At 38.7% G+C, this 26,738-nt stretch overlaps 2 protein-coding genes across 9 annotated transcripts in view; one reads left to right on the top strand and one right to left on the bottom strand.

Annotated features, from left to right (window-relative positions):
* Positions 1 to 1,462: 1,462 nt before the first annotated feature.
* LOC308611995 (N-acetylneuraminate lyase-like) lies at positions 1,463 to 2,715 on the top strand. The gene is made up of 2 exons (XM_081224193.1): positions 1,463 to 1,713; positions 1,838 to 2,715. The coding sequence occupies exons 1-2, from the start codon at positions 1,484 to 1,486 to the stop codon at positions 2,568 to 2,570; spliced, it is 963 nt and encodes a 320-aa protein (XP_081080319.1). The 5' UTR covers positions 1,463 to 1,483; the 3' UTR covers positions 2,571 to 2,715.
* Positions 2,716 to 3,363: 648 nt separating this feature from the next.
* The window catches only part of LIMCH1 (LIM and calponin homology domains 1), a 340,048-nt gene continuing 316,673 nt past the window's right edge, over positions 3,364 to 26,738 (bottom strand). For 4 of the 8 annotated variants that reach the window (XM_081248345.1, XM_081248343.1, XM_081248342.1 and 1 more), the window contains 10 exons: positions 26,274 to 26,354; positions 23,280 to 23,372; positions 22,304 to 22,408; positions 20,227 to 20,354; positions 17,985 to 18,106; positions 17,607 to 17,730; positions 15,503 to 15,580; positions 13,997 to 14,105; positions 11,545 to 11,647; positions 3,364 to 6,271 (listed from right to left, as the gene is read on the bottom strand). In XM_081248345.1, the coding sequence (XP_081104471.1) occupies positions 6,246 to 6,271; positions 11,545 to 11,647; positions 13,997 to 14,105; positions 15,503 to 15,580; positions 17,607 to 17,730; positions 17,985 to 18,106; positions 20,227 to 20,354; positions 22,304 to 22,408; positions 23,280 to 23,372; positions 26,274 to 26,354 (969 nt within the window). In that variant the 3' untranslated portion in view covers positions 3,364 to 6,245. The remainder of the gene's footprint in view (positions 6,272 to 11,544; positions 11,648 to 13,996; positions 14,106 to 15,502; positions 15,581 to 17,606; positions 17,731 to 17,984; positions 18,107 to 20,226; positions 20,355 to 22,303; positions 22,409 to 23,279; positions 23,373 to 26,273; positions 26,355 to 26,738) is intronic. The other 4 variants (XM_081248348.1, XM_081248346.1, XM_081248347.1 and 1 more) reach the window with 1 other exon arrangement.

The raw sequence follows: 26,738 nt of genomic DNA on the forward strand, positions 1-26,738 counted from the left end.
TCTGAATGACCCAAGACACTCCAAAAGCAAAAATCTGGGTGACAAATCTCGACATATTTGTCAAATGAAAGGACACACAGCAAGTTAGTAGCAGCTGATAGAAAAGAGATTTAGTTACAGGTTGTGGCCTGAGAACAAAACTGGACTTGTGGGTATATTTTGTGGAGCCTCACAATTTTGGTTGGCACTGTGCTGGAAAATGCTTTGAATTGTCAATATTTAAAAAGCTGGGGATTTCGTATGAAAACAATTGGTTAGAGCTGGGTACCTGCCTCCTTCTTTAGACAGGACTGCTTTTTTTTTTTCTTTCTTTTTTTTTTTCTGTGCACCAGTGCCAATGTTTATTATTATTTAAAATTTTATTGAAGTATAGTTGATTTACAGTATTATGTTAATTTCTGCTGTACAGCAAATTGACTCAGTTATACATATATATTCTTTTCCATTATGGCTTATCACAGGATACTGAATATAGTTCCCTGTGCTATCCAGTAGGACCTTGTTGTTTATCCATCCTACATATACTAGTTTGCATCTGCGAATCCCAACCTCCCAATCCTTCCCTCTCCCACCCCTCCTCCCCCTTGGCAACCACAAGTCTGTGCTCTACGTCTGTGAATCTGTTTCTGTTTCATAGATATGTTCATTTGTTAGACAAAACTGTTCTTTTTTCAGTTTGCCATAGTCTATACCACTCTCTTAATACTGTCCTCTTCTGGTTCTCATTTACAATACCTAGCTGGTCCCTCCAGTCATTTAAGTTTGTGACCCCTGACTTAGATAATGCCAAAGGATGGGGAGAGATCCTTTGTGGTCCAGATTCAGACCTTAAAAAGGAGTCCTTAGGTCTTGAAGAAAGTCAATGGAAAAAAAGCTAGTTCAACATTATCCCAGGTAAAATGTTCTTCTTTTAATAAAGACGTTATTCATAGATCACATGTTAGAATAACAATCTTTTCTTTGTTTTGAAATGCATTGTAGTTGAATAAACTTTCACTTAAATAACAAGGGATATATTAAACTACTTCAATAGTTGCTAAAATTCTCTTACAAAAGGCAAATAATTCAGTTTTATATGGAAACAGCAGCAACTACTAACTGCATACCAAACTTTGCAAAAAAAAGAAGCAGAATACAACTTGCAGTAGCAATTAGAATATTGCGTCTTAAAAGGGTGGAAACTTTCAAGGAATTTGATTGTTATTGCAATCACCTACAAATTAGAGACACAGTGCCAGGCAAGATACATGTGTATTTTGCTGATACAGTATCAGCAGGATGCCACCTTTTCAAAGGATATTCCCAGATTCAACAATGGAGAGAAAGGCCCTCAGTGAACAGACTGTATGTATACAGTGAGAGGGAGCATTGGGTCAGCACTGGAAAAAGCGGCAGAATATAGCGGCTTTAAAGGGTTTGACAGAGCGCGCTTGGGAGCGCGGCGTGGAGCGGTGGAGGTGGGCCGGCGGCATGTGGCCGCTCAATGGCCTCCCCGAAGAAGAAACTTCAAGGTCTTGTTGCTGCGACCATCACGCCAATGACTGAGCATGGAGAAATCAACTTCTCAGTCATTGGTCGGTATGTGGATTATCTTGTAGAAGAACAGGGAGTGAAGAATATCTTTGTGAATGGCACGACAGGAGAAGGCCTGTCCCTGAGCATCTCAGAGCGCTGCCGGGTCGCGGAGGAGTGGGTGACAGAAGGGAGGAACAAGTTGCTTCCCATCCAATGGAGATGTCAGACCATGAAAACTAGCACTGATCCTTCTGATAAATAGTGTAAACAGGGATCAGAGAAGGGTGACTGACGGTGCCTTAGGTGGAGGCAAAGATTGGAGATTGGATCAGATAGTAATTCATGTGGGAGCACTGAGCTTGAAGGAGTCACAAGAACTGGCCCAACATGCAGCAAAAATAGGAGCCGATGGCATCGCTGTCATTGCACCTTTCTTTCTCAAGCCATGGAACAAAGATGTCCTGATTAACTTCCTAAAGGAGGTGGCCGCTGCTGCCCCTGCACTGCCGTTTCACTACTATCACATTCCTGCCTTGACAGGGGTAAAGATTCCTGCTGAGGAGTTGTTGGATGGAATTCAGGAGAAGATCCCCACCTTCCAAGGGCTGAAATTCAGTGACACAGATCTCTTGGACTTCGGGCAATGTGTTGATCAGAATCGCCAGCAACAGTTTGCTTTCCTTTTTGGGGTGGATGAGCAACTGTTGAGTGCTCTGGTGATGGGAGCAACGGGAGCAGTGGGCAGTACCTATAACTACCTGGGAAAAAAGACAAATCAGATGTTGGAGGCTTTTGAACGGAAGGACTTCTCCTCGGCCCTGAACCATCAGTTTTGTATTCAGAGATTTATCAACTTTGTGGTCAAACTAGGTTTTGGAGTGTCACAGACCAAAGCCATCATGACTCTTGTCTCTGGGATTCCAATGGGCCCACCTCGGCTTCCACTACAGAAAGCCTCCAGAGAGTTTACTGATAATGCAGAAGCTAAACTGAAAAGCCTAGATTTCCTTTCTTTCACTGATTTAAAGGATGGAAACTTGGAAGCTTGTAGCTAGTGCCTCTCTATCAAATCAGGGTGTGTACGTTGAGATATAATCCACTTTGAATACTGCATTCATTTCTCAAAAACTTTTTAGATGAGTTTGAACTAAACTTTCCTAGCAAATGAAATCTTGCATCAATCAACAAGTATTTAAATACCTACTATGATCTTTTAAGAGTTTTAATTTGTGAAGGAGCAAAAACTCTAAAAGGAGTTATGAGCCCAAAGTCATTCAATATTTCACAGAATTTTGGTTGGAGAAGTTTTTGCATAAATGGATAATACGGAATCAAGAGGAAAATTGTAATTGATTAATTCCATCTGCCTTTGGGAGCTCCCGTTATCTTGATTTCTGGTTGTTAATCCTATTTTAAAGTTTTCTACTTTTAAACCACCATAGTGTACTTTCATTTTAATAAATATTCATTTGAAAAAAAAAAAAAAAGGGTTTGACATGGTTTTCTCTAGCCAGTACTGGAAATAAGCCATCATTTGGTTGTTTTAGACAATTTCCTCTGGTATTTGCAGGGTCTCTCCTGGTTATTGTGATTCTCATCTCAAGGAGTTTGAATCCTTCAGTGGCAGGCAATTCCTTGGTGACTCCTACAATCAGCTAGTAAGTTTGATTTGCCTTAAATAGCTGACCTCAAGATGCATCAATATACATATGCAAATATGCATCATTGCCATCAACTGACCCTGTAACTCTGGACCAAAAGCTGCAAGAGAGAGACAGCCTGATTATCTCTTCCCCAAGTAAGAAAACTGGCCCCCCACCCCTCAAAAAAAATCAATGAAATACAAAGTTGATTTGAGTATTTTATTTATAAATGTACATTTACTATAAAAGCTGTTGCATTTTAGACAACTTTTTTTATGTTTATTTTTTACTATTTCTCAGAGGCATTTTAGAATAAATATTTTAAATGAAGGTTAGTGTAACTGATATAGAACATTGGCCCACCCAGAACAGTAACATCTTTTGGACGGACTCACATATGAGGTGGATCATTTCAGCCTGTTAAGTCTTACACTGTGTATAGATAACTATAATATGTATTGCATTAGTAACACTACACAGAAAGAATGAACACATGTCATGAAAGTTTGCAAGTGAAAAACAAAGAGTTACCCATTTTCTTCCTTAAGAAAGAGAAGGGACAAGCTTTTGAAGTATAAGAAAAAAAAAGATATACTTCCTCAGGAACAATAAATCACTCACTTGCCTCATCTGTTTTTTAAACAAACACATTTACATTGTAGCTCAACAGAGCAGGGCACTTTTTTTTTTTCCTGGGATCTCAAAGATTATTTGAAAAGAAATAGATCATACCCATTATGCTGCATTGGAAAAAACAAGATGTAGTCTGCTTGAGCTGCCATGTAACAGACTCCAAATGAAATATAAATCAAATATAAATAGAAACAGTTGGCAATTAGAATTTAGAAAATGTTGGAGATTATTCTGTGCTGGTGACTATTGTTCATTATGGAAAAGCACATTTCGCAGTTGGAGAATGGGGCTTGATTTTTCTTGACTTGATTCTAGCTTCAATACATGTACAATGAGTCTCACTAAGAAATATGTATAAATGAGTTTGTGAAACCAGAAGAGAATGTGCAATATTCATATAATCCTTACATAACAGATGGAGTTCCACATGTAAAAAGTATTCTATAAAAATTGGTTATGAATAATCATATTGTACATGTTTGTGCATTACTGGTGGTAAAGTACTCTGCTAGTATCATGCAAAGTGTAAACATCCACATTATCAAAATATTTAATAAAACATGCAGGTGGTTAATCAAAATATTGGACTTAATCTGTACATTTTCAAAACTTTCTTTTTTTAAATTTTTCTATTTTTCTTTTTCTTTTTTAAAATTTTTTTCCTCCTGTAAAACAGCGAACACCTCCATGAGAAGTCTTGAGAACTTGGAGGTGACTTCATCTCTCTTCAATGTACTGCATCCTTAATTCATCACTGACTATGTGCAACAGCTTTGCATTTTCTAAGGCACAATTTTAAATGAAATGATCTGTAAATTTCAATCTAACAACAGCTCATCCAAATGACAAAATGGTCAAAATACCTCCAGTGGCTGAGGAAATTTCTGTACTTACATGGAACCCGCATGGCAGAGAACCGTCTAGCATGTAAATAAATAATTGCTAGTCATACTCAATAAGACACAGAAAAAAAATTATTGCTTACATAACAGAAAAACATCTACTTGATTTCCTTTTATGACTACATTAACCTATTAGGAGTATATCCAGAGTCTACATTCACAAAATGTCATCTGTCATCATCACTTATTTGCCATCATTTTAAGGCAGAATAAATAGTCCCCCTTTCCCCAGTCTTAAAGAAAACAGCCTGGAGATCTAAAATGTGATGCTTTATAGTAACTTGCTTCCTTTCTTAGCCAGATGAAATTCATCACACAGGGCAAAAAATAAACCAGCTCTCCACAAGAGTTTCTCGCTAAACTTCTCCATGAGCAAGGTCCAGAATTCTTGGTAGTAAAGAGAGTTGGTGATGTAGGGCGTGAGGAGAGCAGGTAGGTATCCAGGAGGGTGGACAGGGCACGATGTGAACAGTAGGTTCTTGTCGATCACATGCTGGTGGCTTCTCACATCATATGTCATTCAGATTCTATTAAGATGGACTTAATGCTTTACTTTAGCCACCTGGGCTTCAGACCCCCAAGGAGAACTTGCAGGCAAGGGTGAGCAGTGGTCACACCTAATGATGGGCTGATCTCAATGAGAGCTTCCATGTGTCCCACACTGAGCCTCTTACTGAATCTAGAGCCTGAAGAGAAGCAAGCAACAAAGCCCTCCTGGCTATCATTGACCCACCACTCTTTGGAAGATTAAACTTCCTCACAGATTTTGGTAATAACTTTGGAAATGATGACTGAATTATGTCCCTCTGGTTTCTTCCTACCCTTGGGCAATGTCCCAGAGTGTAAGCCTAGCCCGTATAGCAAGGGTTCTCTCTATTTGATGGGTCAGGCTACAGCAATGGCGTAACTTCCAAAGGACACAGAATCTAACACTAACGGTGCAATAATTTATTGGTATGACTTCCACCTCAAAAAGTAAGTAACACAAATGTTTCAGGATTACAGTATATATTATCAGACTAGCATCTTTGCATTAAAAACAAGTTATAGCTCAGAGCTAGATGGTGTGATTTTTAGTTTCTGAAATGCATTAATTGTATGCTCCTGTCTCAGAAGACCACATGTCTCAAATTGGCATGTCCTGCATTTTCTGCAGCTCAATTCTGTAAACATAAAGTTTTTAATTCCTAGAAATGCTAAAAAAAAAAGGTTTATTGCATCATTTATCTCATTAACTCCCAAAGAAGAGAATAACACATTTTAAACTGTAAGCCTGTTTGACCATGCTAAGACCTTTTTTTGGAACTATTCAGGATCATTACAATTCAATATTCTTTTGTATATACTGTGCAAATGCCAAAAAAAAAAAAAAAAGGAAAGCAGGAAAAACACAAACACTGTGCTACAAAAGAACAGATACCATCTTTTAGAGTAGCCTTTCAGTAATTAGATGAATGCTGAGGAGCCCCTGCACTTAGGGTTTTGTTAAACGATTGCCAGGGGACACCCTCAGTAAGGAAATGGTGAGTGATCTGGAAGCTCGAAAACCACGTCACAATGTTGTGGGTTGGCCAGCACCTGGGACAAAGAACACAGAGCAACATTTGGTTAAAGTAGTCAACCATTCTGGCTTCAGATGTTTAAACATTTCCAAAATTAGCAATGCCCTTTGCCAAAGTCTCTTCCCTCTAGGGAGGGGAAACTTGTCCCACTATACTACTCAAAGTGTGGTCCGGGGACCAGCCATATTGGCATCACCTGGAGCTTGTTAGAAATGCAGACTTTTGAGCCCCGTCCCAGAACTGAACAAGGTGATTCATATGCCCTGTCAAGTTTGGTTGAAGTCCTCTGGATTTCACCCTAAACCAAATGATCTCCACCAAGTTTTCTACCTTGTCTTCTGGGGCAAATAAGCAAGAAAATAATCTCTCTTCTTTCAGTTTCTCTAGGTTGTGGTTTCTCTAAGAAAAAATACATTGCAAGAGGAGGAATTTGACATATGATCTAGACATAAGGATTGTTAGATTTAGCAAATAAAATACAGAACACCCAATAAAATTTGAATTTTAGATAAACAACAGATACATTTTTTAGTATATATCCCATGGGATATTTGGGATATACTTGTGCTACATCCTGAGCAGGTGATGTTTGGGACACACAAACTAAAAAAAATTCACTGTTATCTGAAATTCAAAAACATTTAACTGGGCATCTTGTATTTTATCTGGCAAACCTATCTGGGAAGGATGGTTTGGGTCCCATATTTCCTGCTGAAACCTTCACAAAGTTTCTCCTTCATTTTAGGCACTAGAGTTGTGATGAGGCAATCGCAACATTGGAAAAGGCCCCAGGGATTTTGCATTAAATGCATCTCACAAGAGTGAATGATGGAACAGACACAAAGACATGCTCATCTAACACCCAAGCACAAATGGCACCAGTTAAACATGTGGTGGCTTGATCCATGACAGGTAATTTGTTTTGCACTTCTATTCCCATTTACATACGAACTTAAAAACGGTTTACATTGCTTTTAGGAATTGCATTTTAATATGCTGTTATGCTCTTTTTCCCCTCCAAGAGAAAAATTTCATTTAAACGTGGCTACTTACTTAAAGAAAATAGGCTTATATATTCAGGTTTTATTATTCTACACAATGAAATTATTTTGTTTCACTTAGAATGCTTATGATGTAAACCACCCCTCACATCTATCCATCTCCTCTCTTCTCAACTTAGATCAAAAGAAAAAAAAAAAAGAAAAAAAATTTTAGCCATTTTTCCCATTCTGACTCTTTTAATGCATTTGGGGTATATTCAACCAATTCAAGTGTATTTCTCTAGCCAATTATTAGCCTTTCCACCTATTCACTCTGAAGATATAGTTTTTCCTTATGACACCAAGAAAAATGAGCAGTACTCTCAGATGTACTGGTCATTCTCCCTGTCATGTGGTAACTTAATTAAAGTTTAGCCTAAAATGATATTAACATTTATCTGGAAAAATAAACAGGAGAGTTAGGAAAACTCAGAAAAAATAATTGGAGAGAAGGTAGCCATTCTCTCTTTCAATATTTAAACATAATATGAAGCTATAATAATTAAAACTGATACTAGAGAATAAATAGTAATAGAACATAATAAAACATAATAAAATATCCAGAAGAAGACCCAAATATATATGGGAACTTAGTTTAAGAGAAAGCTGGTATTTCAAATTAACAAGAAAAAATGGGATTATTCATTAAGTTACAGACATACAATTGGTTAATTGGAAAAAAAAATAAAGCAGTATTTATCTTATTTCTTGTCCCCAAATACATTTCTGATTATCACATGTTTACATGCCAAAAAAACCCCAGAAAATATTTCTAGGAGAAATCTCAGCTAAATTTATTTATACCCTTGGAGTAGTGAGAGTTTTTCTAAGTAGGACACAAAACCCAGAATCCAAAAAGGAAAAAAGAGATATGTTTAACTATTTAAAATGAAAATCTTTTCTATGAAAAAAAATCATTAAGTAGAAAGACCAATGATAACTGCCCAAAGCAGCAAATATAAAATAAAGGGAAAATTTCCTTAATTTACAAAGAACTCGTAAAAATCAACTGCCAATAGAACAATGGGCAAAAGATAAAGAAATATAAATGTCAATAGAAAAAGAAATATAAATGGTGAACAAACATATGAAAAGATGTTTAAATTCATTTATAGTTAAAAACTACAGATCAAAGCAAAGAGGTTTTTTTTTTTTCCTCCCCACTTAGCAGAGTGGAAATTTTAAAAGTTTGATGATATCCAGAGCTGACACAGGCATGGAGAGAGAAAGAGGCTCTCTTATATACTTTGCAGGGAGCATACACTCTTCTGGAAGATAATTAGGCAAGTTGCCTGAAAATTTAAAAAGCACATGCCTTTTTATTCAGCAGTACCACTGCTCAGAATCTACCCTGTGAAAATGCTTTCAAATGTTCATCAAGACATACATACAAGGATGTTCACTGGAACATTTAAAAAATAATATTAAAAAACTAGAAATAACTGGAGCACTCATTCATAGAGCATTAGTTTTAAATTACAGTTAAGTCCACACAATGGGATTGTATGCAGCTATTAAAGAGCCATTAAAAAGAATGAGGAGAAAGAAAATGCTATATGGAAAAATTCCCAAGATATATCATTAAGCGAAAAACAACAGCAACAAAAACTAAGTACCACTGTGGCTATGTCATTACCTTTGTGAAATAAAAACCAATACAGGTAGATGTGTCACACATATATGCATCTGTGTGTGTGTGTGTGTGCACGCATGTGCGTGTATACAAACACACATTCTGCCCCTCTCCCCAAGAACTTATTAGAAAGTGATTACGTGGTTAAGGTTGAAGAGGTTCACTTTTAATTTGGTATCTTTCTAAACAATCTAATTTTTATAACCTTTTACCACTTATAACTTCTATTTATTTATTCTTTTGAATATTGATATTGGTTATCTAGGCAGAGAGATATTGAGCCTTTTTGCTTTCTTCTTAGTACCTTAGTATTCTAAAAAACATCCTAGTAAAATATTGCATCAAAAACATTAAAGAAAAAAATCATGTCTTTAATCTACCTCCAATCACCTTATTTTTCATCTTACAGGACAATTACAGGAGCTCTGTGGTTCTTGTCTTTAAATTTGGAATCAAAAGCAGTTAGTGGCCTTTATATTCGTATACACAACAGAAAAATTGCTGGACTAGATCTGAAAAGCTAATTTCCAAAGAAATGACACCAAAACACCCAGCTTCTCAATTAAAATGAAAATCTGGATGAAAGCGGGTCACTGTTTTCCAGAGGTGAGTTCAGGTTTGTTCTCTGCTGGCATTCTTCAAGCACTTCAAATTATGAAAGAAATTCAGATTTACAGCACTTTTCAAATCTGGTTCAAGAGGCCCTCAACCTAACAGCGCCCTCTTCTGGTTCCATGACTCACATTCAGCAGGTCATTGAGGTTGCAGGAAAAACTCCAATTTATGTTAGATGATAGGAAAAAAATCACTTTGAATCCTGAGACAAAAGGGTTTAGTTTTCCTTTTTAATGACTAATAAGAACCTGCTGTATAAAAAAATAAATAAAATAAAATTCAAAAATTAAATAAAGAGAAGAGCATTGGCACAAGAAGAGAAAATCAAAGAATATTCTTCTTCAAAAGTAAAAAAAAAACAGAAAAAGAAAAAAGAGGAAGCCCTCAATTTCTCCTAACATTATCATTTTTTTAATTTGCCAAAAATGTTGGATACATGTATATCTATAACTGATTCACTTTGCTGTACACCTGAAACTAACACAACATTGTAAATCAACTATACTCCAATAAATTTAAAAAAATAAATAAGTAAATAAAATAGATAGCTAGTGCAAAGCAGCCACATAGCACAGGGAGATCAGCTTGGTGCTTTGTGACCACCTAGAGGGATGGGATAGGGAGGGTGGGAGGGATAAAGAAGAAAAAACCCCAAACAAACAACAAAACAAAACAAACAAATATAGTTTAAGTAAAATATAATTATTATATACTATACATGTATATATGTATTTGTATATACCTGTATATATATTTATGGTATATATATGGTATACTATTATCCCATATTTTATATGTATAATACATAATATAAAAATTAATATCAATACTTTGTATATACATATAAAATAGTCCAGGTTGATGGCAGCAGCTCTAAGTTGGAACCGTTTTGACCTCAAGTCAAATGTTTATCATAGATCAAAACCACCTGGGTTTAATTTTTATTTCCCATCATTTTGTTAAAATAGGCATATATTTCTCTGAATTTACAAAATCTATAGCTATAAAACAACTTAGTTTCAATTTTCACTCTTAAAATCTTCAGTCTTGCAGATTTAGAAACCCACATAAAAAGACTGTAAACATGCCACTTCACTTACTTAGAGAAATAATAAAAAATTCTTGAATTTCAAATTCCAGATCTTCGCTCATATTTTTTTTTAAAAGAGTTTTTGACTGACGAATTTGCATAGAAGAATCACCTGCTGTCTAGGTCATGCACCAGAAGGACTATACTTAGGATGGAGAGCGAGGAAGGATTCAGAGGCTAGCCACTGGCTAGTTTCAGATTTTCTAAACAGCAGCTGGGCAACAGCACCCCCTGGTGGCCCCCCCCCAAAAATAACATTAACTTTCTGTGGCAGGAGACCCAGACATGAGATGCGAGAGCAGGCTCCTCAAGGGGGCTTCTCTGATTAGTATGTACTAAGGTATTTTGGAGGGGGCAGGGATTCACAGAGAAGTAGAACCCACCATTTGTCTTTCAAAGAATTTTAAATTTAGTTGGGAACAAGCCCACATTATGCCATGAAACTCCTGAATGGAGGCATGTAGATATTCAGGAGTTGGTGCTTGATTTGATGAGCAGTGGAGAGCTATTCTTCATATGTGAAACATCCTCCAAATGCTACTGGTCTTCTAAAGAGATGCCTCAACAAATAAATAGGGTTCCAGACTTTATAGCATCCCTGCATCTCACTGAAATCTCTATGGTGAGCTCAAGCAATGTCTCAAACTTGGTTTACATTTTTACCTGCTGGTGTATTAATGCACTTCTGGATAAAAAGAATTAGTCCATGTTATAGCAGTAACTTCCAGTAAGAAACAAGCGGTAAATACGGGATTATTTCATTATCATTTCTTTTACCTGGATGCTAATATATCTTTCCTTCAGTGTAGGAGTATCAACTGATGGGGAGTAGCTGAATTCCTAAGCTAGGTCTATGAAAGGCATATATGGTTGCACTCATTCATCTCAAGGTATTTCCCCTCAGGACTTACTTCTGGATCGCATGTAGCAGTCATTACAGTTTAGAAGACCATTTCGAATCCTAACATCTGTCCCACTCACTGCATCTCCAAGCTGTCCTTTACAAACTCCACACTATAGGGTAGAAAGAACAGAAGTTATAAGGTGCATAAGGAATTGTTTCCTTATAATGTTTAGTTATTGTTCACATGAATAGTACAGTAATCACTTCTCCAACCTCCACATTTGTTGCATATCTACTATGTATTAGATGCTGCACCACGACTTGACTTCCAGCAACAATATACTTTTAGCATTTTATCCTAACTCCTGGCATTTTTCAGAGGACACCAGTTCAGAGAGGTTAGCTGACTTGTCCAAGGTTGTGAAGTTGGTAAGTGGTAGCGGGTTGATCCCAAAGCCTACGCACACTGATTCTCAATCAAGATGGAAGAACCGTTTTAAACAGGTTAAATCCTAGTGGTTTTAAATAAACACATGGCCAAGGAATGATCAATATATATTGAAACTTGTCTCTGAATAACCTTCAAATGCTTTTTAGCATTTTTTGTTGGTAAGTTCTACCCGACCAGAATGACTGGGAAATAGCTATTCCACTTTATGTTTCCACGTTAAAGGCAGTGATACCAAGTCAGCCTGAGAGCAGAAAGAGACTGTGGGGTACATTGTACTGGCTGAATCAGAGAACATGCCAGTTCTCTGGCATGTTGGTTCATGCCAGCCTACTGCAGGGGGATCTTGACCCAGCCCAGGAAACAAGGGCCAGCCCCAGACTGATGCTCTAAGGTCATCTCAGGCAGAGGGAGGCTTCATCCAAATTATGTTACAAGCTGCATCTACACAGAAGGGTAGGGGATAAATCTAAGAGGTGATGTACCTTAAAGCATCAGGTCAGCTCCAGGAAGTGAGTGACTTGAGAGAATAAAGGCCTTGACAGCTAAGAAGACAAGTCCCCTATCTGCTGAGAATCTGCAAAGACTCTTTGCCACCTTGATTATTCTGAGTTCTGGTAAAGTTTCTGAGAATAAACTGTGGTGTTGGAACATATTATCTTGGTATTATATGAATTTTTTAAAAGTATGAAGCTTCCAGGGACTTCCCTGGCAGTCCAGCGGTTAAGACTCCATGCTTCCAATGCAGGGGGCAGGGGTTCGATCCCTGGTGGGGGAACTAAGATCCCACATGACACACAGCGTGGCCAAAAAAAAAAAAAAAAAGTATATAGCCTCCAAACATTCCCAGACAATTTAGGATATACATTACCTATGTCAATTTTACAATAAGAATATTGATAAATGGAGTCTAATTAAGTATCCATATTGCATTTTGTCCGTCAGTTTTGCTTTCCAGTGATTACTGACATTATTAAATTAATAACTTTGGGACAACCTCACTCACTTTCTCTTTGCTTATAGGTAAAGTGGAAGTTATTTTAAACCCATGCAAGTTTACTTTATAGCTGAGGGGGCTACTAATGAGAAACAGGACAAATCCAAGAAGGACACAGAAAGCATGTTAGGGTTATAAAGAGAAAGAAATGACTCTTTTTCAGAGACAGAGGTTTGGCTTCACAATTATATATTATCTGAAACATGTCCATGGGTGAAAAAAGGAAATGCTGATATAGTCTGACTTGTAAATATTATAATAAATCAGGCATAAGTGGTTCGTTCACCTGCTTGTTGGCAGGAGATTTGGGACTAGAATTTAGTCCTCCTCATTTTCAGTTAGTTATTAATTCATTCATCTAAAAATATTTATTGATACCATCACCACTGGGTACAGAGGATATAGTGGTGAGCCAGACAGATGTGGTCCCTGCCCTTATGGAGCTTGTAGAGAGCAGATGATAATTAAACAATTCAATAGTGAGCGATGAGGACCATGAAAGGTTCTATAAGGACCTGTAACAAAGGCAACTTGACTTAGTGTGGTAAGTAGGTCAGCTTCTCAGAGGGAGTGATATTCAGTCTGTGACTGTAGACATACTCATTTGGAGACCTACAAGTCAGCAACTAGCTGTAACTACTTAATTGACAATCTTCCATTATGTCAAAGACCAAAAATCTTTGAATTGAGTCTCAAGAGTTTGAGAAGCAGCAACAATGTTACATTCCAAATAAATCCATCTGGCCTTAAAAGATTCAGAAGCATCATCGTCCTCCAGGGTGGCTTTCTCAGCTTCTTGCTAAAGTATATGCTCTTTAGCAACGAAAAATGGTTTTATAAAGACACGTCCCACAAATCTGTTTTGCCTCCTCTAACCCGACATTCCAGAGGGATGCATGATAGGAGAGTTTCACCCTGAAGGATGGACTCCACGCACACTTCTGTACAACCTAGAGTCAGGAGGCTCTCACAAGCAAAGGCTGTCAGGATTTCCAGGAGGTAGTCACTCAGCACAGAACGAGGCCAAAAGACATTATGAGATTGTACTTAGGCAGAAGAGAGATGAATACATACCCTAAAGCACTGGATGTGAAAATAGAGATTGAGGGTCTCGATGATCATTGCAGCTCCTTTACCCAACGGAAGCCCACATGAAGAACACAGCTTCTTCCCACTTATAGACCTAAGTTGCAAAATATATGTCATAATAAAATGTTCCATTTAGAATCATTGGTCAAACACACTAATATGGAGCCTCATGCAAAAAAATAAAAAAATAAATAAAACATGAGTTTTTAAAATGTTTATACCGTAAGTGAAACAATTACTGAACTGATAATGAGCAGGAATTAAGCATTAGGTATAAGATGCAGACAATTGATAGATTAAATACAATAGGTCTCCACTGTGGCATGGAATTCTGTGTGTGTGTGTGTGTGTGTGCATGTAGGTGTGTGTTATTATAAAAAGTTTGCGTTGTAGTCTATTCAATCACAGTGATCAAATGCCTTGAAATGATTTAATGTATTTATCATATGTTTTCTCACGTCCTAAAAGACAGTCAAGTTTAGCTTTATTAAGGTTTTAATGTTGTGTTAAATTTTTCTATAATTGGTTCATTGGCCCACTAGGGCATTTCTTTTTCCTTATTAAAATTTGTTGTTGTTGTTGTTTAAAAATAAAGAGGAAATTGTGATACAGCCTAACAGGTATCAGGCAGATGTGGGATCAAATCCCTGCTCTGATACCAAGTTCTGTGATCCGGTATGAAGAACTCACATTGGGTTTCCATTCCACCTGGCTCAGACAGGATGGCTGTGCTCTAAGGCAGCTTTCCCACAGCTAAGATCAGATTGCAATGATGCCGATTGTCGGGAAAGCTCTTGGAATTACACAAGAAATTTTAAAATGTGCAACGTCATTTGGAAGCAAAGAGAGGGACAGAAGAAACAGAAAGACAAGAGAAAAAAGGAAGAGTTGCCCTTAGCAAACTCTATTTATTAGGATTTCCCTCTTATCCAGTAGTTAAATGAAATTTCGAAATCAAAGAAAACCTTGGAGTACTCAGTCATTTGTCTCTCCAGGGAATGGGAGCTCAGGCAGCTTTTAAGAATATCATGGGGCCTAATTAATGTCCAGAAGCAATCATTAGAGAGCTCGAGTAGAGTAAAAGGGAGGATGAAGTTTCATTTCTCAGCGCCCGCCTGGTTCACTGTAAGAGCCATCAGCGGATCCCGCCTAGAAGGTCCGAGCCGTCTTGGAGGGAAAGGCGCCGACTTAGGAGCCCGGCAATTGTCTGGTGGATTTTCTTATTAGATTGCAGGTTCTGCACAATGTAATTAAAGCCCTATGGCCACAGCCGCGCCAACGTCACACACTTGGCTCTTTCGATTGTGGGCTGATAAAATCTTTAGGCAGATGGGGATGTTTTCTCTCCTCCTGCCTATGTGTGTGTAGGAAGAGACATGGATGGACAAATCCCTCACAATCCTCTGGCAAGCACTAATTTGGTTGCGATTGTGCTCGGCAGGCTCTAGCCAAAACAAAGCAGCCTCAGAAAGGCTTGCTGACCTCTTGTACCTGTTTGGTGACTGGCCAGGAGGGGTGGAGGAGCAGGGGGACAAGTGCCCAGCCTGGAAGTTCTCTCGAGGGCTTTTCCTGTAACATGGGAAAGGAGCCAAACATCATGTCAAGTAAAGAGAAGTCCAATCCCACAAGGAAAGGCTTTTTAGACAAGGAAAAAAAAACCACCCCACTTCCTTGGCAACCAAATAAAAGACCACAGTGTGTCCTAGGGGTCATTTTTTTTTTACGAAGGACAAAAAAGGTTCCATCTAGCAGACTGTACAGACATTGGATGTATGATATCAAAACCAGGCTGGCATTGTTGAACAGAAAGACAGAATAGTTCTCTATTCTTTATTTTGGTCAGGCTCTTTGCTAGTGAAAGTTGCATTCTAAGTTAGATATAAAAATTATGGATGGGGTGGGAGGGGAGAGATGAATGGAGGTGTAGGGAAAAGTTCTTAAAGAGAGCCCAGAAATAAAGGGCAGCGCTTAATGGAGGTATCTTTCAGTGAGGTGCCTTCCACCCCTATTCATAAATTTGTTACGTGATTAGGGATGATGTTCAAAACGTCTCATGACTGCTATGTCATTGGGCATCTACAAAGCAGAATGGTTCCCAGCCAGAAGCCCCCAGAATGGTTTTACAGGTGCTGTTGGTTACACATGAGACCTGCCTGTGATTAAGCTGTCAGTTCTGGGCTCTTGATTTTAAAAGTTAATTTCATTGGTAAAGAAAGGGACAGAAAAGAACAAGGAAAAGAGAAATGCCAGCATAGACCTGAACAGAGCATGAGGCCATCTGTCTTGTAACTGCTTTCAGAATAACTCCCTGAGCCCCTGACCCCCCAAACCTCCCTCCTCAGACAGAGCTTGTCTTCTCCAAAATATCAGCTTTTCATGGAATATCCTAAAGTATAAGGACCATCACCTTGAAAAATGGTGGAAAATCACCACAATAATCAATAAAAATAACGACTCCTTCTATGTGATTTTACCTTCTATTAATTCTGCATGTCATCTAGACATAGAGAAATGAAATTGGATAGACATAAGGGAAAAGGGGAAAATGGTTCAAAAGTGTATTGAGAAAAAATGTAACACGAAAAATAAGATAAAAGGATGAACTTATAAAACAAGTTATCATCATCATCATCATCATCACCATCGCTGTCATTATCAACACCACTGCCTACAATGTATAGTACTTATTACTTGCCAGGCACAAAACCCTATGAAGTAGGCACTACTATTATTCCCATTTTATACATGAAGAAACTGGAACAGAGAAAGATTAAGTATCTTGCTCAAAGTTCCATGCAGGCAAGTGTCAGAGTCAATATTTTGAATCCAGGTGGTCTGGCTCCAGGTTGAATTATTGGTTGAAGTATAATGAATATTATCTTTTTAAAACTGATTACAAGGAACCTCTGGCTCAAGTATGATCTTATCATGGAACTGTGGGTTCATTCTGAATCCCTCTACCACTCATCCAGACAAGTACTTTGGATAAGTTATTTAATTTCTCTGAGCCTCAATTTCCTCACCTGTAAAATGGGAACAATAACGCAATAATGTTATTGGGAGAGTTCAGTGAGTTAATATATGAAAAGAAGAGGAAAAAGATATATGTAAACCTTTCAACACAGTGCCTATTATATTGACATGTTTCAAAAATGATGCAAACTATTATTACTATAAAAAATACAATTGTTACAAAATTAGAATAGAGCCTGGGGTAGTTAGTTAAGGGGAGAGAATGATGAGGAAACATTTTTTCCTTGAAAGAACATTTGTCCATAGGCTCTGAGACAATTTAACTCACTTAAATAAATTGCTAATACAACAGACCTGCACAATCTTTCCAATGTTTAGATTTGTGGGTTAAAAACATTACTTTGTCTCTTTTAAGTTGCCAAATTCAGACTAAATATTTACTTGCCAGAAAGATTGTTCCAAACTTCCATAAATATTTGTTACCTTGTCAATGACAGTCAATGGACAGAAAGCACAAAAATGATGCTAACATCCAGCCATCTCACACTTTTTCACTTTTCCCCCTTCTTAGTCAATTAAAAAAAAAAAAGAAATTCCACACCCATCTTATTTGGTTACTCACTTCCGCCTTTCACTCGGAGACTCAATCTGATGATTAATGTTTTTGTCCAATGGGAGGGTTTTTGGCTTCACATCTTCTAAAATGTGCATTGGTGGGTTTGATACCTGCTGATTCCGGGATGGATCTGAGTCCAAGTAAAGAACATACACTTAGTGCTCAGTAAAGCTGCCGCCTTAGTGCTTAGTAATCACATTTCTTTAAAGTGCTAATGCCTGCTGAGGTCTCACAGTGATTTCATGGAGCCTCCGGACCCGTGCTGTTTAGCATAAGCTGGAAGATAAGCTTGCAGCCAGCAGAGGTCATATCTGTCTGGACGATGGGGTGGGGAAGGGGTCTTACAATAACTGAAACATGGGGTTTGGTTTTCTCCATTCTTACCCTGAGCTAGCTGTGGGTTTATCCCACAGGGTGAGGCCCCAGCTTCTGTATCCAGCTGGAGGTCCTGATAGATTCCTTTCAATGCAGGGTTCTCAGAATGAGTCAAGACGCCTTGAGTTAGGCTGTTAAAATAACAAATATATTTCAGAACAGGAATAAAAGCAACTGAACTAAAATTATCGATCTTATCCCTCAGGACCACTTACTTACTATACGAAAAAAGAAATGGGGCTAAATAAATATTTATTCTTTTTATTTTAAACTAGATTTAAAATGGATTTAGAATACTGTAAAATGCTACGCATTTTCATTATCCAGCAGTTTAACAAACCATCATTTCTGATGTCCTCTCTACCTCCTTGTCCACAAAATTCTTCATTCTAATCATTTCAAGGGGTGCCAGAGCTAAATGCAATCTCCCAAATTTTCACAAGAGAGGACTTATTGTGGAAAATATTTGAGCCACATGGGGCTTCGGCAGCCTATGGTAATTCACTGGCCCTTTAGTAGCTTCTATGTGCAAAGAAAGGAGAGACAGAGGAGATTTTTTTAAAGGTTTCTGGCAACAACAGGGACTGTCTGGAGAACGAGCAGTAATTCATGGAAAATGCTTATTAGCATCCTTCAAATATTCCTGACTAGTGGCTTTCATTTCAAAAACTGGAAAGTCTCTTTAAATAGTGCTAACTGGAAACAGATGTGCTGTTCCAAGGGCTCTGCAGGCTCTGGACATGGGTCCCAAGCTCTAATATCTTACAATTCACTGAGTCTCCTAGCTGATGAGCATAGGAGAATTCTCAGTGCAAATCCCATCAGAAGAGCTCAGCTCCCAGCCAACCTTTCAAATTGGCCAGTCTTTGAAAATGATACTTAGATAGCCTTTTGTGTCTTTGGGTCCCTCTGAGGGCGCTGTGTGTGTACCCAAGTGTGTATGCGCACACACACATGCATGCACACTTTCCAACATCTATCTGATATATCGGAGCCCTAGAGGCCAACATTTGTATCATAAAGAACTTGCTGGTGGCAGAGCCCTGCCAGCCTCTTGGGTTTCTGCAGGTCCCCTTTAGGTCAGGCATGGGGTCCCATCAATAAACTCACTACAGTCCGTACCTACAACCAGATTCTGCTCCAGTCTGAGCTAGCTCTGAATGCTCCAGGAGTTTCTGGGTATCCTGTTCTGATCTCCCATGGAACATACCGGAACCCATGGGGTAGGGGAATTACCCATGACCAAGGGGTTTGTTGGCTATCCTTTATATTATCACCCAGAGTAAACATGGCTTCTCACAGGTCAGAGGATACTAATGGCAAAGTTCAGGTCCATAGTAAAACCACAGTGAGTAGGACACCACGGCCTCATTTTTTTTTCTTCCTTTAAATAAACTTTATTTCTGTGGACCAGTCTTAGAGTTATTTAAAAAAATTGCAAAGATAGTACAGAGACTTCCCATCTACCCTGCACACAGTTTCCCCTGTTGTTTTCTGTGAGTATGGTACTTTGGTTACAGTTAATGAATCAGTATTGATACAATATTTTTTTTCTTTCTTTTTTTTAGTTTTAATATTTTTTAAAATTTAAGTATAGTTGATTCACAATGCTGTGTTAATTTCTGTTTTACAGCAAAGTGGTTCAGTTTTATATATATATATGTATATGTATATATATATATATACACACACACACACACACACATATACATTCTTTTTTAAAATATTCTTTTCCATTATGGTTTATCATAGGTTCTCTGTGCTGTACAGTAGGACCTTGTTGTTCATCCATTCTATATATAATAGCTTACATCTGCTAATCCCAGCTTCCCACTCCATCCCTCCCCCAACCCCCTCCCCCTTGGCAACCACCAGACTGTTCTCTATAACCACACCACAGCCCCATTTTAAACTCTATCCCTCCAGACACATTAACCATTTCAGGTGAGTGGTATTTAGGTTTGGGACTTTGAATTGACAACATGGTCCTTTGGTGATCTATACTGTCTCCCCTCATTTAAAAACAGGTTTCACCTATTTAAAAATAAGGCTATTTATATTCAATAGTATAAGGACACTGACTTTAGAGCCATTAGAATGTCTTCAAGCAATAATATATGTATAATGTATTATTGGAATGATAATTTCAAAGCTGAATATGATTTGCATTAGTGATGGGTGCCCTTCCTGGGAGTGAAGGGGCGCAGCCCGGCTTTGCGCATATGGATGGACAGCCTGGAACGGCTCATACCTGCCCTTTTCCTCCAGTGGATCACCTTCCTTAGTCTTAAGCAATGAGCCACTGTTATCCCCCTGGAATGGTTTCTTCTGTCTTGTCTTTTGTTCTTCCTCTCGACAGTTTTCCAAGTCCATCTTATTCTAATGGGGAAAACAAGGATAATCTTGAATATAATTTTTAAACACACTGGACAATACTCATGTCTGGCCATGGAATATCTGAAGCATTTTCTCAATCACACTGACTACAATTTAAAGAACAGTCTTCAAATTAACTGAATAGTAACTGATTTCCAATGATTTGAAATGAACATGTAACCTGGATCTCTCTCAGAAGTTATCATAAAAGGGAACTGGCTAGAAAACCCATCTTTCAAAATAAAACAAAGTCATAGGATTGTTTATTTCAAGACAAGTGGCATTTGAGTGCCCGTGGGTTATTTCAAAATGCAGATTATGTAGTGTAACCTTTAAAAATTGTATAAAAAATTTAAAAAATTTTTAGTCTTTAATTTAAATTTTTTAAATTTAAGTAAAAAACAAGCAGAGGGCTTCCCTGGTGGCACAGTGGTTGAGAGTCCGCCTGCCGATGCAGGGGACACGGGTTCGTGCCCTGGTCTGGGAAGATCCCACACGCCGCAGAGTGGCTGGGCCCGTGAGCCATGGCCGCTGAGCCTGCACGTCCAGAGCCTGTGCTCCGCAACGGGAGAGGCCACAATGGTGAGAGGCCCGCGTACCGAAAAAAAAAAAAAAAAAAAAAAAAAAAAAAACCAAGCAGAAACTGACACACCATTGTAAAGCAATTATACTCCAATAAAGATGTTAAAAAAAATAAAAAACAATACACTTCCAATTTTGATATTTGAAAATGGCTGGTAAATATTGAAAAATTGTTGGACAGTGTAGAATTCCTTTGATGATGATACATAAATAACTTATTTTAGAGTCTAGAAAATCTTTCATAATTATCATTGTAATATATGAAAGAGACATGAAAGATTTGGCTTTTGTGATAATCTTTGTATATAATAGCAAAGATAAGCAATAATCTGAGTTTCCTGAGTGACCATGCAATATCAAATTTGGTGAATTACTTTTGTACAATCTTCATTTGTATTAAGTTAAAATTGGATAATTTAAAAATTTCAGTGTATTGCAGCTTATATTGACTACAGAAATGACTAATATGACATATACCCAAGTGATATGTTTATTGCAAAATGAATTTATTCTGTTATTATACCATCAAAAACTAAAATGCAGATTATGGACTATCCAGGTGTTGGTATGACCTCTGTCCACTACCTCCATGACCTTATTTGGGGGATATGGAGGTTGACCAACCTTTCTGGACTCTCTCCAGACCTTGAAGACACACACATATATATATATATATATATATATTCATGTGGAATTTTTTTTTTTTTTTTTTTTTTTGTGGTACGCGGGCCTCTCACTGTTGTGGCCTCTCCCCTTGCAGAGCACAGGCTCCGGACGTGCAGGCTCAGCAGCCATGGCTCACGGGCCCAGCCGCTCCACGGCATGTGGGATCTTCCTGGACCGGGGCACAAACCCGTGTCCCCTGCATCGGCAGGCGGACTCTCAGCCACTGCACCACCAGGGAAGCCCAATTCATGTGGAATTTTAAGAGTGATTCAGAAGAAACTTTCATGGAGGCCGGTGAGAGTGTATTGTTGGCATCCTACTGCTAACATCCAGTGCAAAGAGACGTATGGTCTGGCAGAGAGAAACATATGTCTGCTAAATGAATGAATGATAGGCAGTTAGAAAGACATTCCAGCACATGGCATCACTAACCAGGGTCTTGCCAACCAGTGCAGAGACTTTGGTTTCCAGCCTGCGGGGGCAGGGCTGGCCCTAGTAATACATTTACTGCTCTCAGGGATTGACTCTAGGGTTTCACCGCGGCAATGACAGTATGATGGGGTACAATGGCCACGTAGTAGCTGACATAATTCTAGAGAAACAGCTAGTCTTGGCTTCAAACTGGTGGAAAACTTGGCCTTGTGGTTTAGTACTTCTATTTTAGTTTTCTTATTTCATGAATTCCTTTTAATCTATGGTCTTACCATTGTCCCACTGCCTTCAGTCACAGAGGAGGATGTAGATAGCTGGTCTGCAGAACTTGAAGAAATAGTAAATGGAACCACAGTGTCCTCAATTATTTTGCGCTCCTGGGGGAAGGACAGGAATTAATGAAAGGGAGAGAAAGGATAAATCATATTTGTCAAGAGAGAAGTGTCATTAAAGAAATTTAGGGACAAACATCAGAATTATGTATAAACAAGCACGGCATAAAAAAAGGTCTTACTTTTAAAAAGCATGTAAATCAGATAACATGCTCTATGGGCAATGATTTAGAAATTAGCATTTAATTTAGAAAAATAGAGTCTTTGCAAGTTAATTAGTTCAAGAGGCCAAATTAGAAATGCTATTAGGGAAAGTATTATGCACAAAAATTATTGTTGAAGAAAAAATTCACAACAATATTAATCATAAACAGATTTTGGATAATATACATAAAGTGTAGTTTCAAATTCTCGAATATGGTCTGGTTTGTTCATCTAAAAATGAAACAAACAAAGCCAAATTCTCCTCCCTTCTAAATCTCTTTAGTACCATACAGTGAATGCAGTAGTAAGGATTCACTTAGCCTTGATATCAAAATTATCCTCATAAAAATTAATACTAATTCACTACTACCAAACATGCTCGCCTCAAACAAACACACAAATAAACAAATTGATACTTTCATGTCATCTAAGACAAATCAAGAATCTGACCTTTGTGACTAAAGAACAGATACAACTCTATTCTCCCCCTTGACCATGACTCAACACACCCTTACCACAAGCTAAACTTGGAAGAGTAGTAGTCTTTTACAGCCTATAGGATAGGACTCTTTTAAAAGGTTGATAGGGCTCTGTTGTGAGTAAAGAAAATCAGACATGCCCCAAGGGTACACATAGCACAGACAGAGAAAGTGCTGATAGACTTTGAGGAATCAGGGCTTCAGGGTCAAATTCCTTCCGGGGAATTTCCTACCTCCTCATAGTATCTGCGTTCTTCCTCTTCCACCTCCTTTTGGGCCTTTTCCCACTCTTCCTTCAGCTTGTCCTGCTCCTTCTGGTATCTCTCCTGTTATGGAATTTCCATAGATTGTTCTGAACGGACCAGTGCATACATCATTGGGACTTTTCCCCCCGCTAAACCATCATGTACAATGTGTTGCAAGACTCTCTTCTTGCTGTAACGTTCTGAAGCTAACCCATTCATGCACCAAAAGGGGAATACCATTTCGTGGTACTCAGACATGATAGGGACATAAAAATCCAACAGAGAACGATCTTTTCTGCTGTGGGTGTTTCATAGAATTGTTCTTCAGATATATGAGTAGGCATTTGCTTATGGAAAGAGAAAAGATGGAAAGATTCTAAACTCTTTCTTAACTTGGGTTTTGTCCTTAGAGGTAGGTTAAACCAATAGTTTGCTTTTACCGGGCCCTTCAGAGATGAGTTTTGCCATTCCACTGACAGAAATACGTTGCTGCTGGGACAGTTTAATAAAAGATTTAAAAAAAAAAAAACCTTGCAGGTTTACAAGATAGATGATGGAGAAAGGTCCAAAGTGGACAAAACGATAATTAGCTGAGTGGCTGAATTACTCTTTGCTTGTGGCCATTCTACTAAAATGGAATCTTCCTAACTTTAAGTCCTCTTGAATTAAGAGTAGCTTTTAAACAGCCCATTAGAAGGCTTTGATATCAGAACTGCTATTATTGTTTTCAGAAAAAAATAGGACACTAGTCACCACTTCCAGAGGAAAAAAAAAAATACTCTGAATAGGATAAGGAGAGCTTTAAAAATGTGACTGGAGTCCCTGACAGCTGACTAGAAGAAATGAATACATGGAAATTAAAACGAATGCTTAAGATGCGAACTGACACCCCTGGATGCCTTGAGAATGGCATCCCTGACATGACAGAGAAAAAGGAATTGCTGGAGTATGTTATGCACAGTCAAATATTTTAGGCTGATTACTGTCAGTCTTCTCTCTGAGGCTAACATGAGTCTGTGCTTCCATCTTCTTGGGGAAGGCACCGAGAATTCCTCCAGGTATTACTTGTTATGTTATTATCTTAGGAGCAAAAGGGCTTTATGGGATTGTCTGGAGCCTAATGTTCCTATTAATGCTCTGGCCAAACCACTGTTGGGTCAACCCATGGTAGGCTTTTAAACTTTGGCTAAAAATTTTGTTATAAAACCTAATATTGTAAAGTTTTAGAGAGGGACTCCAAGGGTCTTCAGAATAGAGGAAACAGACCTTAAAACTTTACAGAAGATGAAAAACAAGCAAAGCTTCTTACATTTATTGGTTCTAGGAGCTTATATCAAATGTTTCCCTCACCAAGAGGATGAACTGATGATACAGGGGCCAAAGATATGGTATATCTGTCCACAGACACACACACACACACACACACCCTTCCTTCCCCATAAACACCTTGCCCCTAAGCCCACAACCCACACCTAAAACCACGGCCACCTTTCAAAGTATAACAGACACAGCACTACCATGGGAAACACAGGCTGTCTTCTTTACTCTGTGGAATTTCTGACTCCTGGTGGAATGGGCATCTGACTTCCAAGAGAATAGCAGATGACCAGGGCTGGTCTGGGGTCTCCCAATGGACCTAAATGTCCCAACAGCTCTGGGACTTTGCTGAACCTAGTTCTTACTAAGAACTAGATTTTGGTATTGAAGGTTTACTCCTATGTAATTTTGAAAAGTGTCAAACTTAACAGGCAGACCTAGAGCCACACTACAATTAATTAACTATCTAGCTGACTCTTGCTCCCCACCCCTGGGAATTAAGCCAAAGGATTAGAACAAAAAGATAAGAAAAAAAAGTAAAATAAACTTGCATTAAGCATTGCTTTCTACACATCAGCAGAAAGTCACAAAAATAAATGAGATTTAACATTCTTTTTCTTTATGACTTTTGGTAAAATCAATACCATTGGGAGTATAGGGGAAAAAACATGAGTTTTAGAGTCACCCAAGCTTGGATTTGAAACGAGGCTCAACATTTGTTAGAGGTATGACCTTGGGCAATTATTTAACTTATTTTGAGCCTTAATTTCTTCAATTGAAAACTGAGATCAATAAGACATACTTTGATGAGTTTTATGAGAATGAAGTTAGGTAAAATATGTCAAGCACCTACAAATATGCCAGTTCTGGCACACCCCAAATGCTCAGCATAGGTTAGTTTCTAAGGTTACTAGATTATTTTTTGAAGCTCTGTTGCTCCACAAAACTGGGATGAAACAAGTAGGAGCATGATAAGTTAACTCCCAGAATTTTTCTAGAATTGAAAATTAGGAGCTTTTGCTCAAAGATGGAGCAAACATTTCTACTTAAGGAAGAAGACCCAGGTCAACTTTTATTTCTCATGTAGGCTATAAATAACTTTCCGATAATTCCTTCCCACTCCTAGTTGGACTGGAATTTGATTGGCAGCGAACAGGGTGATGAGTGGGTGGATTGGCCCTTAATCAATACTTGGATTTTTTTCTAAGTGAAATGCTTTCTCCTTATGTTCATCAGTGTAACCTCTGGTGGGAGGAATTAGACTCAGAGCATTCTGTCTCATGGACACAAAATGAACAGACTTAGACTCAACGACTTCTGAGAAGAAGCTGATTCCATGTATTCCCTGGGCTAAACATCTATTTATTTAATTAATTTATTTATTTATTTTGCAGTACGCGGGCCTCTCACTGTTGTGGCCTCTCCCGTTGTGGAGCACAGGCTCCGGAGGCGCAGGCTCAGCAGCCATGGCTCACGGGCCCAGCCGCTCCACGGCATGTGGGATCTTCCCGGACCGGGGCACGAACCCGTGTCCCCTGCATTGGCAGGCGGACTCTCAACCACTGCGCCACCAGGGAAGCCCTAAACATCTATTTAATACAGCAGAAATTAAGAGAGCATCACCAAAAAGAAGAAAAAAATAAAAAGCAGCAAACCCAGTCCTACCTGGAGCAAACGTTCCTGCTCCTGTTGCCATTTTTCCTGTCGCCTGCGTTCCTCTTCCGGGTCCCATGCCCACAACTTCAACTGTTTAGAATATAAAACCCATGATCAGAACTGAGCCATGTCCTCAAGGCCAGGCCAGGACAAGGGCACAATTAGCTCACGGTTTGACACCCAGATGGACACACAGAAGCAGAAACCTTCCCGTATCTAAAGGTGCTCTTTGTTGGCAGAAACCACTTTTTTTTTTTTTTTTTTTTTTATTTTGTTTGCAGTACGCGAGTCTCTCACTGCTGTGGCCTCTCCCGCTGCGGAGCACAGGCTCCGGACGCGCAGGCTCAGCGGCCATGGCTCACGGACCCAGCCGCTCCACGGCACGCGGGATCCTCCCGGACCGGGGCATGAACCCGTGTCCCCTGCATCGGCAGGCGGACTCTAAACCACTGCGCCACCAGGGAAGCCCCAGAA

This window comes from Mesoplodon bidens (assembly GCF_964165515.1).
Source record: "Mesoplodon bidens genome assembly, chromosome: 1".
In the NCBI taxonomy this organism is placed as follows: domain Eukaryota; kingdom Metazoa; phylum Chordata; class Mammalia; order Artiodactyla; family Ziphiidae; genus Mesoplodon; species Mesoplodon bidens.